The sequence below is a fragment of the Alnus glutinosa genome, chromosome 2 (assembly GCF_958979055.1).
Source record: "Alnus glutinosa chromosome 2, dhAlnGlut1.1, whole genome shotgun sequence".
Taxonomy (NCBI): domain Eukaryota; kingdom Viridiplantae; phylum Streptophyta; class Magnoliopsida; order Fagales; family Betulaceae; genus Alnus; species Alnus glutinosa.
In genome coordinates this window covers 33,892,639-33,907,969 of record NC_084887.1, presented here as the reverse complement: position 1 = coordinate 33,907,969, position 15,331 = coordinate 33,892,639, and the positions used below count along the sequence as shown (strand labels likewise).

The following is a 15,331-nucleotide window of genomic DNA, read 5'->3' as shown; positions in this document are numbered from 1 at the left end:
TTATATCTTATCTTCACAATTAAGGATGGGATTGAGGGTAATTTTTTTTAAAAAAATAAATAAAAAAATTTAGCATTTTAATTTATGAGGGTCATATCTTCACATGTGGGCTAGGTGGGTTGATTCAAAATTAACCTGTTTGTTAATCGTGTCAATTCGGTTCGACTCGAATCCTATTTTATTTAATCTTAACATATTAATTTAATATTGAGTTCGTATATTTATAAATCGTGTTAAAAATTATCAACACTTCGAAGAATGGTGGAGAATAATTGGCATGCTACACGCGCGTGGCTTTGAACGCTGACCGAAAAAATCCGAAGCAACGAGAGGGGTCAGCTACTTTCGGAAACTGTTAGGTTGTTGCTGGAGTAAACCCAGGTGCCAACATTTTCTAATGTACTTTCCCAATCTATCTATCTAATGCCGTGCCCAAAAAGCACGGAAGTGGAGAGAATCTAGAAATGTGAAAAAAGAATATAAAATGGCCATATCTTTCACATCCTCAAAAATTCAGAAAAAAGAGAAGTAATAATTAAATGCGAAATAAATCATTGCACTAAAGCCATTAGGTGAAGCAAAGCACGTTAGAATAATGGCGGAACACAAGTTGACAAATTTAGAAGTCATTGTTGTTGTTGAAGAGGTGTCATGTGTTGTTGTTGCTTTTGTGTAGAGAAGATCTCCTATCTGGGATGTGGGTTCTCTATATTTTCTTAACGGATTCTGGCCCAGCAGATCTGAATTCCTGTTTACTCTTTTGTCTGGAAATGATCTAAGCTTCTTCAATGGCTGAACACAGAGACCCTGCTTGTGTTATTGGCTCTATGGGGAGGTTACCTTTGTTTGTTGGTTCATGGGCTTTCTGGGTCATTCTGGTTTGGGATTACTTTGTCTTCTGTACTTTGGCTGTGCAAAATCATGGAGCTGGTTCGTTTTGTGGGTTGCTGTCCTGAATTTGGTGAATTATGGGCAATCTTTGAGAAGGGGTAGAAGAGGATACAGGTATCATTGGTTGTTCTTATTTATTTATTCTTTCTTTGATTTAATTGGGATAATTGGTATCGTTAATTTGCTATCACTGATTCACTGGGTTTTCATTTGTCTAGACTCTGGAATTTGATAGTGTTATTTTTTCTTTTTTCGATTTCATGGCTGACCCATTCTCTCTCGCTCTAAAATCTAAATTATCATTTTTTTTTCCCCTTTTTGGAGTTAAATTTCATTTTTTGATTTTTTTTTCTCCCTTCTAGGCTTCTATTATGTAGACTAGCCATTTCCGCAATATTCATGCTTTAGTCTTTCTTCATTGGGATTGAAAGGGTCTGTTTACTTTTCATTTTCGGGTGTGGCTTGATGTGTTATTAGCTAACTTTTTCATTTTCAAATGGGAATTAGACTCTTTCCATGGAATTTGATTATAAGAATTTGGATGACTCACATTGTGGTTTCTCATTGCAAATTAGAGCATTTTTGAATTTCTATGAATCGAGTTATCATGAACTATGGGTCCTGTTTACCACAAAAAAAAAAAAAGAAAAGAAAAAAAGAAAAAGAAAAAGTGAAACATGGCTCGAGCAGTTTGTTTATTGGGATTTCTCCATGAACACTTTCTGTTGGTGCTAGCTTTTTGGACATCAAGCTCTTCTTAACGAGTGCATGTTGTTCTCATTAAATGTAATACCATGATTCCCATCTTGTTCATTAACAACAGTAGTTCGGAACAACATTGAGTAAGATAATAGATTTTTCTTTTCTTTTCTTTTGTGGAAGATAGAGAGATTATCACGGAGCCTTTGTTTGAAGTTCTGTTAGTTAAAGAACCGTTGTATTCGATGGATGAATTTTCCATTTTTTTTTTTGTTTGAAGTGCATGCTCAAACTTTGGGCGGTGCCATTATTGTATAAGGTACTCTTATTTATTATCTGATCCATCGAATTACTAGTCTAAGTTGAAATAAGTTAAAAAGCTGATTATTACTAACGTTTTGTCAAACTTATATTCTTTTTGAAATGGATAAGTATATCCGAGTTGCAGTATGCACCTAATCTGACAAAGCAGTTCTGCTGGTTGTGTTGGCAAAACTGAGAATTTGGTTCTGTGGCTTCTTTTTTTTTTTTTTTTTTTGTAATTGGTATTTGGTAGTCAATTATTTCCTTGTTTCAAAGTTGATTAATGATCTTTCTTGAGTTTATTGCAGAAATGGGAACTGAAGTACAATCTAAGATGTTTCTGCAAGGATATTATTCCTTGAGGGATCTAAACAACAATGCTGGCAAAGGGAGCTGGCCTCTACATCATGAACAGAAAACATTGAGAAGTGGACAGTACCATGAAATATTCTTGAGAAGGCCAGAAATGGATGGATATGATGGACATGATAAGGAACTACTGAGGCAAACTATATTGAAGCATGAAACCATATTCAGGCAGCAGGTATGCCTTTCTAAACCCTTTTCTTTTGAGTTTTGAGCTGTGAAGTTTACATGTGATGCTTTTTGACTAATTTGAGAAAGGGTCAAAATATTAGTATCCATGCAGTATTGTTATATTTCAACTTATTTGTATGTCATGTTGTTGTCTAGCTCTGTGAGCTCCATCGTCTTTACAAAATACAAAGGGACTTGATGAATGGTATCAAAAGCGAGCCGCACAAACATCTGATACCAGCAGGGACATCACAATCAAATTCTTTTCTATCTGAAGATGAGAAAAAGAGGTGGCATGTTTCCACTTTGTCCTTGGATTCTAGTTATGGTAGAGCGTCCACAATAGGTGTGGATAGCATTCCATCTCATTTTAATTCTGAGAAAGGGAAGATCACGCAATCCAATTGTGGTCCTACCCAAAGTGGAGTAAGGCCGAAGCTTCAGAGAAGATTATTTGACCTGGAAATTCCAGCTGATGAATACATTGACAATGAAGGGGAAGAGCAAAAAGTTTCTGGAGACTTGGGAGTGCAAAGTTATCCTCCCAATGGGCCTATTGTTCATAAGAGGGATGGAAATTTGTCTATTTGCATTGGGGAGAGCACTTGCTGTAGTGTTGACGCTTTTAGTTCCAATGTGCATTTGAGGAAAGCCCCTGGCTTGACCGATCTGAATGAAAAAATTCAGGTTGAGGAATCATATGCTTCAGCTATTCTAGCCAATAATACCTGCTCCAAAGAGGAGATGCAAAGGCAGGATTCATCTGCCAGTGCATATTCAGGCTTCCAGTGTTTGGCTAAGGAATTCTCTCAAAATCTGCATAATGGAAGGGGTGGAGCAGTTAGCAATCTGCGTTTTGAGAATAAAAGCAAGCAACAAGATCAGTTATTTTGTACGTTTGAAGCTGGTAGGAACTTATACTTTGCTTTGAATTTGCTGTGTTGTTTTAATTTAATAGAAATCTTTACTAAGATCTGATTTTCTTGTTTAAGCATATTACACCTCATTTACAAGCTTCTTAATCTTTTCAAGTTATTGACTACTTGTGATACCCTTTTTTTCTTTTGAACTGATAATAAAGCAATCAACTGGTTCTTCATCTCCATATTAATCGGAAAAAAAAAGGACACCAAATAGTTGATAGAACAATGGAAGAAAGGAACACAGAAAAATAAGGTACATAGAACTCATACCTGAAAAATGATCTTCATTATTTTCCCATGTATGAGCAAAGAATTTATTGAGCATGATCATTTGTATTCTAGGAATGTGATTTAATATTAAGAGTCCTGGTTTGGCGATAATCTTAACTTACATGGACATGTTTGTACAAGAGTCATCGTGTGGTCACAATGCACTAAAATTCAATTTTCATGTGCTTTTGAGGCTCCCAACCGTTGTAAAAGAAAACTTCTTTGAGTGAGTTACCTTATTGAAGAAGTTGATTTAATGACAGCTAAAAGTTTTTCAACAGGAAAGTATGTTTGAGAGTATGTCTTGTTTATTGTCAATTTGAGGAAACTGGGTGGATGGCTTTTCATGTTTAAAGCCACCGTTCTTTCTTTCTTTCTTCTTCTTCTTCTTTTTTTTTTTTTTAATTTATTTTTTAAAAAAAAAGTATGAAAAAAGAATTTCCAATGCATGACTCCTTCATACAAATAGACAACAAATACAGAGGCCAGCAAAAGTTACTCTGTAAGATTCCAATTTAAACTAATGATTGATAGGCTCCCTTTTCAGGGAACACTGGAAGCAACAGAAGCTCGCTCGGTGGAAGTTTTCGTCCTGAAGATTTTCCTAAGCCTTGTGAATCATCACAAGTTGACACTATGAAAGCTCGTGACCCTGCAGCGTGTTTCCTTTCTGGTCAGAGTAAGACAGAGCAAAAGATAAAGAGGACAATTTTTGGTGTAGAAATCTCTGACACAAATCATGATTCATCTGTTGTGGCTTCCCCTTCACTTGGTCTGCAGACCTCACTAGGTCCTAAATCTGATGTGGCTAATTCTAAGTCATTTACTATTTCACCTTGGACAAAGCCTCCAGGTAGCTTGAGCCAGCACTTAACATCAACTCAAGGAAACCCTTGCTACAATACCTCTCCTCAGTCAAATAAGAGTTCGGTAACATTGATGCGAGGCCCTGAAGTTACTGGGGAGTTACTTATAGATAATTCGAAATCAATTCCAGATATAAGAGGTGAAGTATCCTACCAAAATGATGTCTACCTTGGTTCACAGTCAGTGTCCAGCGAATTACATGGTTGCCGGCCATCAGGTCAGCTTGGCTTTCCAAATGGTATCAATGATCTTGCTCTTGAGCAATTTCAGCAACACGAGCCTCAAAAATACCTTTGGGGTTCAGGCAGTATCATGGATGTGAAGTCTGCAAAGAAAATGAATATGGATGCAGTAGCTCCGAATGATCAATACAAAGTGATTTGTGAACAAAATCTTGTTTCAGTCGACTGGCCAAGGACCCAGGAGAATTCACAGGGAGCATCTTCTTGGCTAAGACCAATGTCAAACTTTAATGGTAAATATTCCAGAGAAAATGAGGGCTCTGGTCACAATAATTTGGGTTCCTGGCAAAACTATTCTCTGCAATCTGTCAACAAAACTGAAATGATTAATGGTCCATCTCAGAGGTTTACTCAGGACTCCTCATCAGCAACATGTGCTGATGATGCTGAGCATGGAAAAATTGATAAAGGTATCTGCTCAAGCAATATGAAGATTCTTGGGTTTCCTATTATTGACAAGCCTCATATATTGAAGGATCTTTCTTCTCATAGCTCCCCCTCAAAGCGTAGTTGTCTTGCTTCTGCAATTGATACTGTAAATGCTGGGTTAGTTATAACTGATTTGGCTCATGATCCCATGTCACCCAGATCTGGAGAGCAACTGAAAGAGAAGGATCAGGTCGTAGCAAAGGGATTGGATAACCATGGTGCCCCTTCTAGACATCAGATTGACTTGAATATTTGTGTAACTGAAGAAGAGGTTCTATCTACACCCTCTTCTCCCATTGCAACTCAGATAGATTTGGAGGTACCAGTAGTCATTGACACAAAAATAGTTATTACTCCTGCAGAAGGATCTCCAGAAAGCAAAACTAGATTTGCAACATTACAAGATGAATCTAGGGTGCCTTGTGAGGGACTTATCAGAGTGGCAGCAGAGGCTCTACTTTCCATCTCGTCATCTCATGTGCATAATCTTCCAGGCCATGCTGTAGATAATCTTCAAGAAAATGCTACTTGTCACCAGTCAGAAGCTTCACTCACCGATTCCCTCCATTGGCTTGCAGAAATAATTTCTTCATACAAGGCTGATGCTGAGAATGAGCCTGTAGAAGTTTCGATGGGTAAAGACAATTCTTTGCAAGAAGAGCTTATACCTGATGGGATTGATTTCTTTGAGTTCATGACATTAAATTTGACTGAAAGCAAGGTAGAGGACTACTGTTATAAACCTGAGACTTTGGAAAGCCAAAAAGATGAAAACACATTGCAAAGAAGGCCTAGTAGACGTCAAACGAGGAGAGGAAGGCAACGGAAAGATTTTCAAAGAGATATACTTAATAGTATCACCTCTCTTTCGAGGAATGAGGTGACTGAGGATCTCCAGATAATCGAAGGGTTGATTAAGGCAACTGGTGGCACTTGGCAGTCAGGTTTGGCACGCAAAAATTCCGTTAAGGGTGGTGGTGGAAGGGGGCGGAGGCGTTCAGCGGCTTCTAATTCCCCTTCTATTGCAACTGCAGTTTGCCTGCCCCAGGTTCAGCAACCTAAATGTATAGTGCTCGGACTTGAGGAAAGAAGCCTAACAGGATGGGGAAAGAGGACAAGGCGTCCCGCTCGACAGAGATGTCTGATTAATAATCCTCCTCTCTGCCTAAAATAAGTAAGAGGGAGATGCCTGTGTTATTAGGAAGTGCACTTGAGAAGGACTTGAGGCTTTTGCCATCAGCTTTCTAAGCTATGGCCCATGGGGATTTTACATTGTACATGTCTTCTTGGTCCTAATTATCTATATTCTGAGTGAGTTGTATGATTCAGCATAAATACTTTTGCATTGATTTTTTAGTGACAGATAGAGTTTGATAAGTCAAAATTGTAACGTAACCGAAAGGATTTTGTGAAAGATTATGGATGGATGTCTGCATACCTCCAGTTCAAGATTTTTAGAGTTGTCCAGATATTTTCTTTCAAATATTCAAGGTTGTTCCCTCGCTTCTCTTCTCCTTTCACTGCCTTCAATTTTCTACATAAACTACATTATGTTATTTTGTGTGCGCTTAAAAAGGTTCACTTGCTTAATGGACCATGGATGCTAAATAATACAGAAATTCGGTACCCTCAGAGAGGGGCTTGTGGAGCCCTCTTGTCCTGCCGGATAGATAAGTTTTACATTTTAAGCTGTTCGAAATAGGTAAATCTTGAAACTCTTTTTTTTTTTTTTAACTTTCCAAATTTTTATGTTATTCGGACAACCTAATAACATATCTTTATCTTATAAAACGCTTGTGGAATACAATAATATTTTCCTACTTCCTCTCATACCTGTTTCTACGGCCACCTTATCAATATCAACAACATTATAATCTAGAATTTTGCTTCTTGTCCTCCTAAAAGCTAATGACAAGAGTTCTTTGTTACTTTTCATTGCCAATAATACTTTGTTTTTAAAATTATCATTACATTTGATACGACCATTATTAATTTTAATTCCAATAATAATTTTAAAAATTAATGACATTTGCGAGAACTGTTTTAGCATTACTCTTTCAAAACAGTGACTGTGGTTGAATTAATCTTATTTCTAAATCCGTGCAGCATTTTTAGTCGCTGAATATCGACATTTGTACCTACAATACACCCTTTTCAGCCTACCCAAAATGCGCCTATTGACATTTGTACCTACAGACTACAGTGGTTCCAGAACATGGGACAAACCCAAATGGTAGCTTTCCCATCTGGGATTTATTTTCTCAATGCAGGAAGCCCTTCCCTCATTGATTATGAAAGTTTTTACATCTGGGTTTCGTTCACTGGTCCACAGCAACAACCCAATACTATCTACCAAAGCCCAAACCAGATTTTTCGTTAACACGAGTAGCAAAGAGAAACTCTCTCAATCTCCGCCTATATCAGAGAAATTTGCTTCTTTCTTGGATAATTGTTCAGTTGTTTTCACTTTAAGAAAACTCCATGCTTGCATTTTCGCTAAGGGACTGGGAGACAGTATTTTTCTGGGCTCTAAGCTCCTGAATTGCTATGCAAAGTTTGGTCTTCTAGCTGAATCTAGATGGGTATTCGACAGAATTATAAATAACAACCTGTCTCTTTGGAATTCAATCCTTGTTGGGTATTTCCGGACCGGTCATTTTGGTGAAGTTCTTAGGCGGTACTCGTATTTGAGAGAAAGGAAGATTGGTTTAGATAGTTCGGCCATTACATTTAGTTTGAAGAGTTGTATTGAGCTGGGAAGTTTAGAATTTGGGAGAGGGGTTCATGTGGATGCTTTCAAGTTTGGGTTAAATGCGTATAGGTTTGTGGGTTCGTCGCTCATAGGTTTGTATTGTAGGCATGGAGATATTGAAGACGCATCTAGAGTGTTTGATGAAATAGCTGACAAAGATGTTGTTGTTTATACGTCGATGATCACTGGGTATGCTCAATGCAGCGATCACCGTGGGTATGGGGCTTTCTGTGTCGCTCGTCGTATGCAGAATCAACAATTGGTTCCTAATCGGGTGACTTTGGTGAGCTTACTTCAAGCTGCGGCACACTTGGAAGCACTTGAAGTGGGTCGTTCCATCCATGCTTATAGTATTAGAAGAAGCATTGTTTGTTCAGATGAAGTCTTTGAAACTAGTCTTATGGACATGTATATCAAATGTGGGGCCCTAAGAACGGCTGCCTGCATTTTTGGGAAAATGGATTCAAAAACAATTGGTTCTTGGAATGCTATGATTGCTGGTCATCTTCAAATGGAGCAGCCCTTTGAAGCTTTCAACCTTTTCTGTCAAATGGTGCAAGAAGACCTCATGCCTGATTTGATAACTTTAGCCAATGGGATTTTGTGCTGTGCTACCTTGAAGTGTTTGCTTCAAGGCAAGAGCATTCATGGTTACATCATTCGAACTGGAGTCGACCTGGATCTAGTAGCCATAACTGCTCTGGTCGATTTGTATTGTAAATGCAATAGCTTAATCCAAGCCAGGGGATTGTTTGATAGTATGGAGAAAAGAGATGCTATTTCATATAATGTGATGATGACTGGTTATCTCCAAAACGAATTTGCTTTTGAAGCTATGATGACCTTTATTGAAATGGTTAAAGCAGGTATCAAACCAAATATAAGTTCCATTGTAAGTGTGCTTTCTGCATCCTCTGATCTGAAAGACATTAAAAGTGGTAGGTGTCTTCATGGATACATATTAAGACATGGGTTAGATTGGAACACTGAAATTGCCAACCAAACCATCTATATGTATGCAAAATGCGGTTGTATGGATTTTGCAAGGCAAGTATTTAACGGGATAAAATATAAAGACCTGGTCTCTTGGACTTCAATGATGATGAGTTATGTTTTTCATGGGCATGCGGATGAAGCCATTATCTTGTTCCGGCTGATGCAAAGAGAAAAACTGGAACATGACTTGGTCACTGTAATTAGTCTGCTTCAGGCATTTTCTCAGCTTGCATGTGTAAATTTAGCAAGGGAAGTTCAGTGTCACTTGTATCGAGTTCATATGGTCAGAGAGATACCTGTTATCAATTCTCTGATCACTACTTATGCCAAGTGTGGCAGATTAGATATGGCCAGAGAAGTGTTTGAGCACATGAGCAAGCGGTGCCTGACATCATGGAACACAATGATAGCTGCATATGCTATGCATGGCAGCTCTGCAGAGGTACTAAAACTATTTGATCGAATGAAAGGAGAAAAGGTCGAGCCTGATGAGGTAACCTTTACGTCAATACTCACTGCTTGCAGTCATTCAGGCTTGGTAGAAGAGGGTCTGCAAGTTTTCAGGTCCATGAAAGAAGAATATGCAATGATTCCATGTGAAGTACATTATAGTTGTATGGTAGATTTATTAAGCCGGGCAGGACAGCTTGATGAAGCGTATGCCATGGTTAAGCGCCTGCCATCCGGAAAAAGTACTTCTTCACTGGGTGCTTTGCTCGCTGCTTGTATAGTATATAGAAATACAGAGATCGGGGAGGTTGTAGGGAGGCAACTGCTGGAACTGGTACCTGAGAACTCAAGCGCTTATTCTTTGGTGTCAAATTTATATGCAGAAGGTGGGAAATGGGATGAAGTAGCCAGAATAAGAGCCATTGTCAAGGATAAAGGTTTGAAAAGGACTCCTGGGTGTAGTCTGATAGAGCTAGATAAGCAGGAACGTGCAATGTGAATCCGTCCTGAAAGAGATTAACCTTTAAATCTTCATTTTTTCAGATATGAGGCTGAATATCATTGATAAGTTTTTTTTTGATAAGAGGCTGAATATCATTGATTCTGATTTTTCATGGTAATTGGTATACAGTTGACATGTGAAGTTAATAGGTACAAACAAGCTAGTGATGAGAGTTCTTGTTGTTTGTAATCTAGCTGTCACAAGTCATTTTTATACAATTTTTCTCCTAAACTTGAAAAAGAGGAGGCAGCTCAAGTTTTCAATAATTATCTTCTTTCTCTGTCAAATCTTTGAGAGGAATGGCTGCCTCTGTTTCTTTGAGACATGTCTCGAAATTGTTGACCTTTATGTTACACATCCACATAAAAAATTTGAGAACCGTAGCATTTCTCAATTGTAAATAGAGGGGGTTAAAAAAAAAAAAAAAAAAAAAAAAAATTGAATAGATGGGGTGAATAACAACTATCCCCCCTAAACTATGGGTACATTTTGGTCCGCTCTAATTCATAATCTTTTACAATGAAGGCCTAAATTCGAGGGTTTTTTTTGTTTTAAATAATAATAATAATTTGTAATATCCAACTTCTTAAGAGTATCAAGATTAGCAGATTAATAGATGGATTGGATGAGTCAATGAAAATTATGAGATTGGTGTAAATTAATGGGAAATGTCGATCCAACCATACAAATCAATCAAAATTAGTGCACATTAATTTACAATATCTATCCCTTCCCAACTTACAAATTAATCATGAAATATTGTGTTGATGGTAAAAATTGGTAGTTTAAGGAGAACAATATAGATGAATGCTACACTTATACATTTTTTATTTTTACTTTTTAAATAAATAAATAAAACATATAGCAAACCACCCATTTCTTAGGTGACCGCGACCGCGAGCCAGGGAGGCCACCCCCAAGAGATGGTGGCTGGCCACCCTAGTCAAAGGGGCTGACTTGCGCCCATCCTGTTTGTTTTGTATTTAATTGAACGACATAAAATTATTTTCACATATTTTTGTTATTTATTTAAAAGAAAAATGGACAAAAGTTTTAGATTTAAATATTCATAAACTCAGATCTTAAATTGGACAAATTGAAAACTAAAGTCTAAACAGGTATGTTTTAAAATATTTTCTTTAAAAATAACAAAACTCAAGTAAATTATATATTGAGGCCTATCTAAAACTAAAACATTCAAAGATGTTCACATGAATACTTAATAATATTTTCGATAAACACCCCCCCCCCCCCCCCCCAAAACCGTGATCTTTACACTTACATGGTTTAGATCATTTAAGATATGACTATAGTCCATGTGATTAACTTTTATCATTAAATTATATATTATATTGATACTTATAAATATAATTATTTAATTATAGTTTATACTTCATAGATGTAGTTATATGTTGTATACCATCAAGTATTGTTACTTAATAATTAATATTGAATTTATACATATACATATATACTATATAAAATCACAATGACTATTTTTAAATTGTTACTTAATAAGTAATATACTACATAAGTTATTTTTTAATAATTAATATATTATATATACATATATTTATTAATTAGTATGTATATATATAAATATATACGAGCCGTTATACGAGTATGTTCACGAACTTTAAACAAGCCAACTGAATTTTATACGGATACGTATCGTTTTATGATATAATATTCTTGAAAAACAAAGTAGTAGTATAAATAATGAGAGTCCCGATTATATTTAGAGTTTCAGTGATTCTCTCTATTATCTCTCCGATTCTTTATTTTGATTCGTACTCTATTTTCCATTGGTGTTCTAATATATTTATTGAAATTTTTAAATATGAGTTTTCTTGGTACCGAAATATCATTTGCCATTCATATAAAGGATTTGTTTTTTGTTTATTAAAAAAGGATGTGCTTTTAAAGATCCAACAAGGGACGAGTTGAAAAATACAATAAAAAATAGCCAAAGCAAATTTTTTAACATGGTTATTTTGTTATAGTTCAAAATTGTAGTCATTTTTCTTTTGTCATTTGATTATTTCCCTGTGTTAATTTCTTTATTAGCCACCAAAGAGAGAAACTTGGGTAAAGATTAACGAAAATTAAAAAGGGATTTTGAGGTAGGAATTTTGAAGAAAGTTCATCGTAAAGAGTCATCGGAGAGCAAAGGTAGTAGTTGGCCGAAAGAAAATAGTGATAGTGAATAATTAAAATGATGAGGCTGCTGGAATAATTTTAAAAAAGTGGTTCACCAAAATAAAATAAAAAAAAAAAGTAAATTTTAATTATTTTGATAAATAAAATTTGATAAAACTATTAAAAATACTTATCAAACTATATCAAACTAAATAAATAAAGCGGTTCGGTTACTTATCAAAATAAATAAATAAGGCCGTTTGGTCGGTCCTTAAAAAAAAAAAAAAAAAAAAAACGTTTCCAATCCAAAATCTGCAAAACGGCACGCGCGTCAATACGTTTCAAAACCTTTTTCCTCAACATATATAAACCATTTCTGAAACCCCTTCTTTCCCAGTCACTCCTCAAAACTCTCGCAAGTCGCAACAATGGAAGAAAATCAAGACCCAAAACCCAACACTCCCCACTACGACCTGATCATTCTGGGAGCCTCAGGCTTCACAGGCAAGTACGTAGTCAAAGAAGCCCTCAGGTTCCTCTCCCACCCACCTCTCAGAACCATAGCCCTGGCCGGGCGCAACCCTACCAAACTCACCCACACCCTCCAATGGGCCTCGCACCCCAATTCCCCACCACCCATTCCCATCCTCACCTTCGACACCTCCGACCCACGATCCCTCCTCTCGCTCTGCGCGCAGACCAGCCTCGTACTCAACTGCGTCGGGCCCTTCCGCCTCTACGGCGAGCCCGTCGTCGCCGCGTGCGTCGAGACTGGCTGCGATTACTTGGACATTTGCGGGGAGCCCGAGTTCATGGAGAGGATGGAGGCTAAGTACGGCGAGAAGGCGGCCGAGACGGGGTCTTTGATCGTTTCGGCATGTGGGTTCGACTCGGTTCCGGCTGAACTGGGCTTGATGTTCAATTCGAGGCAGTGGGTGACGCGGGCAGTGCCGAACCGGGTCGAGGCGTACCTGAGCTTGGAGTCGGAGAGGAGGATGGTTGGGAATTTGGGGACGTTCGAGTCGGCGGTTCTGGGCGTGGCCAATGCGGATAGTTTGCAGGCCCTGAGGCGGTCGAGGCCGAGACGAGCTAGGCCGGCGGTAAGAGAATTTATCTTCTCAATTCTCATCTTGGTTTGTGGAATTCGATATGTGTAATGTTGTTAATGGTTATAAGTGTTAGCGTGGTTTCATTGCAGATCTGTTTGATGTTTAGCGGTTTGAGTTTATTGGCCTTCTTGGTTTTGATTGTTGGGTTCTTTTGGGGCTAGTTGTCGTAATTTGATTGAAATTAAATTGCATCAGATGATTATGAAATTAGACAAAATTGTTTACAGTGTTGAGATGCATTATCTGCTATTAAATTGATGTGTGGAGATTGCGATCTAACTGAATCATGTGTGTAGTTATGTACTTCATATGGCATTTGGTAAGGTCGCTAAAAAATAGTCTAGTATTGCATTAATTATAGGAGCATTCCTTGAAAAATGGCAGACACGGTGATGGCGAGTGCTGCAGGATTTTAGTGGCTTTGGAAGTGTGAACTTCTAAGAGAGGTTGGAGTAGCGGTAATGGTGGTCGTAGTGTTGAAGCTTTTGTTGGTAGAGGTAGTGGATGAAATGAAGCCATGAGCATTGATGGCTGTGGAAGTGATAAAATTGTGCCACCACTGCTGACACCATTGTACTGTGTAATTTGCTGACTTCACCACCGCCATTGCAAGTGGTAGTTATGGCAAAAGCTGTGGTGCAGCAATAGTAGTAGCTCCATGGTGGTAGTCTTGGTGCTTGTTTGGTGGCCATAGTGGCAGATAAGACTATAGTGATCACAGTTGTAAAGGTCTACGTTGTGATGGATATACTCATGAATTCTGCCTAGGAGTTTTTGAGTGGCATGGGACAATTGTAGTTTGAAATTCTCTCTCTCTCTCTCTCTCTCTCTCTCCAATCCTCGGTGAAGATAGCTGATAGTATTGGAGTAATCTGAAGATACCCAGCTAGAAATGATATAATTATTCTATCAATAAGCTTTTTTGACTGGAAATGACAGTCATTTTTCATTTCATTATGTAATATGTTTGTAAAACCATATGATGTAGATTTTTATCTCTTATTCTTTAAATTTAAGAAATGATGTACAGACTTCTGAATCACTTTACCGGTTGTAGGTACCTGGTCCCGCACCTCCCAAAGGACCTCTTATAGAGCACCAGAAAAAGATTGGGCTCTGGGCGGTAAAACTACCTTCAGCAGATTCTATTGTCGTTCGAAGAACACTTGCAACTCTAACAGAAAACCCCCACGGACTTCCAGGTGTTAATGAGGGTGTTGAACAGATTGAAAAGAGGAAGGCCTTCTGGTCAACTGTGAAGCCAGCTCATTTTGGGGTGAAGATAGGCTCCAAATCTTTGTTGGGTGTCTTCCGATTCATCACTGTTGGGATGTTTATTGGGCTTCTGGGTAAAACTGGTTTTGGGAGGTGGCTTCTCTTAACATTTCCCTCATTTTTCAGCGTTGGATGGTTCAGGAAGAAGGGCCCCTCTGAGGATGAGGTTAGAAGTGCTTCATTTAAGATGTGGTTTGTTGGGCATGGTTTTAGCAACAGCAGTCTCGTTTCACAGGGAAACATGAAACCTGATATGGAAATAATAACAAGAGTAATGGGACCTGAGATCGGCTATCTGACCACCCCAATAATCCTGCTTCAGTGTGCTCTTATTGTTCTAAGCCAACGACACAACCTACCAAAGGGAGGAGTTTTACCTCCGGGGATTGTATTTGGCCCAACCGATCTCCAAGAACGGCTTCAAGAGAATGGAATATCTTTTGATGTCATTTCAAAGGGTGCTCTTTCTTCTTGACCGGTGAAGTCTTCGTAACAAGACATGGAGCTTTTCTCATACATACGCTAGCCCGTAAAATAAATCGAAAATTATGCTCACCTTTCTCCTTTTGTTTATTATGATTATAGGTTTGGATGAAATCATGGCTCGTTTGTATCTTCATTGTTTTAGGACAATAATGTTTGAAAGATAAAAATAATATAATATCTAATTGAAAAAATAAAAATGAAATGAAGTGATATATCGTTTGCAAAGAATATCTTGCTTCTATTTTGTTAATGAAACTTAATTATGCCCATTGAAAAAAGCGTTGAGTTCACCATAAAATATTATGGATGGAACTGGTTGAAGAAGATAAGGATTCTCTCCCTTTCAAGTAAAATGGAGATGAAGATGAGTTATTTTATTATTAAGATTTTATTTTGTTATATTTAGATGCTGAGTAATTTTAGACGTATTAAAAAAAATAAAAAAAATAAAAAAAAATAAA

The 15,331-nt window shown here is 37.6% G+C and overlaps 3 protein-coding genes across 3 annotated transcripts; all 3 read left to right on the top strand.

Moving 5' to 3' along the window:
* The first annotated feature begins 331 nt into the window (after window positions 1–331).
* LOC133859652 (uncharacterized) lies at window positions 332–6,632 on the top strand. The gene is made up of 4 exons (XM_062295134.1): window positions 332–1,005; window positions 2,202–2,437; window positions 2,587–3,337; window positions 4,171–6,632. Exons 2-4 carry the CDS (start codon window positions 2,204–2,206, stop codon window positions 6,333–6,335), a joined length of 3,150 nt encoding a protein of 1,049 aa, XP_062151118.1. The 5' UTR covers window positions 332–1,005; window positions 2,202–2,203; the 3' UTR covers window positions 6,336–6,632.
* A 687-nt stretch (window positions 6,633–7,319) lies between these two features.
* Window positions 7,320–10,114, top strand: LOC133861230 (pentatricopeptide repeat-containing protein At3g63370, chloroplastic). The gene has a single exon (XM_062296966.1). It carries the CDS (start codon window positions 7,426–7,428, stop codon window positions 9,856–9,858), a length of 2,433 nt encoding a protein of 810 aa, XP_062152950.1. The 5' UTR covers window positions 7,320–7,425; the 3' UTR covers window positions 9,859–10,114.
* Window positions 10,115–12,389: 2,275 nt separating this feature from the next.
* LOC133859651 (probable mitochondrial saccharopine dehydrogenase-like oxidoreductase At5g39410) lies at window positions 12,390–15,072 on the top strand. The gene is made up of 2 exons (XM_062295133.1): window positions 12,390–13,100; window positions 14,167–15,072. Exons 1-2 carry the CDS (start codon window positions 12,429–12,431, stop codon window positions 14,857–14,859), a joined length of 1,365 nt encoding a protein of 454 aa, XP_062151117.1. The 5' UTR covers window positions 12,390–12,428; the 3' UTR covers window positions 14,860–15,072.
* The last annotated feature ends 259 nt before the right edge of the window (window positions 15,073–15,331 follow it).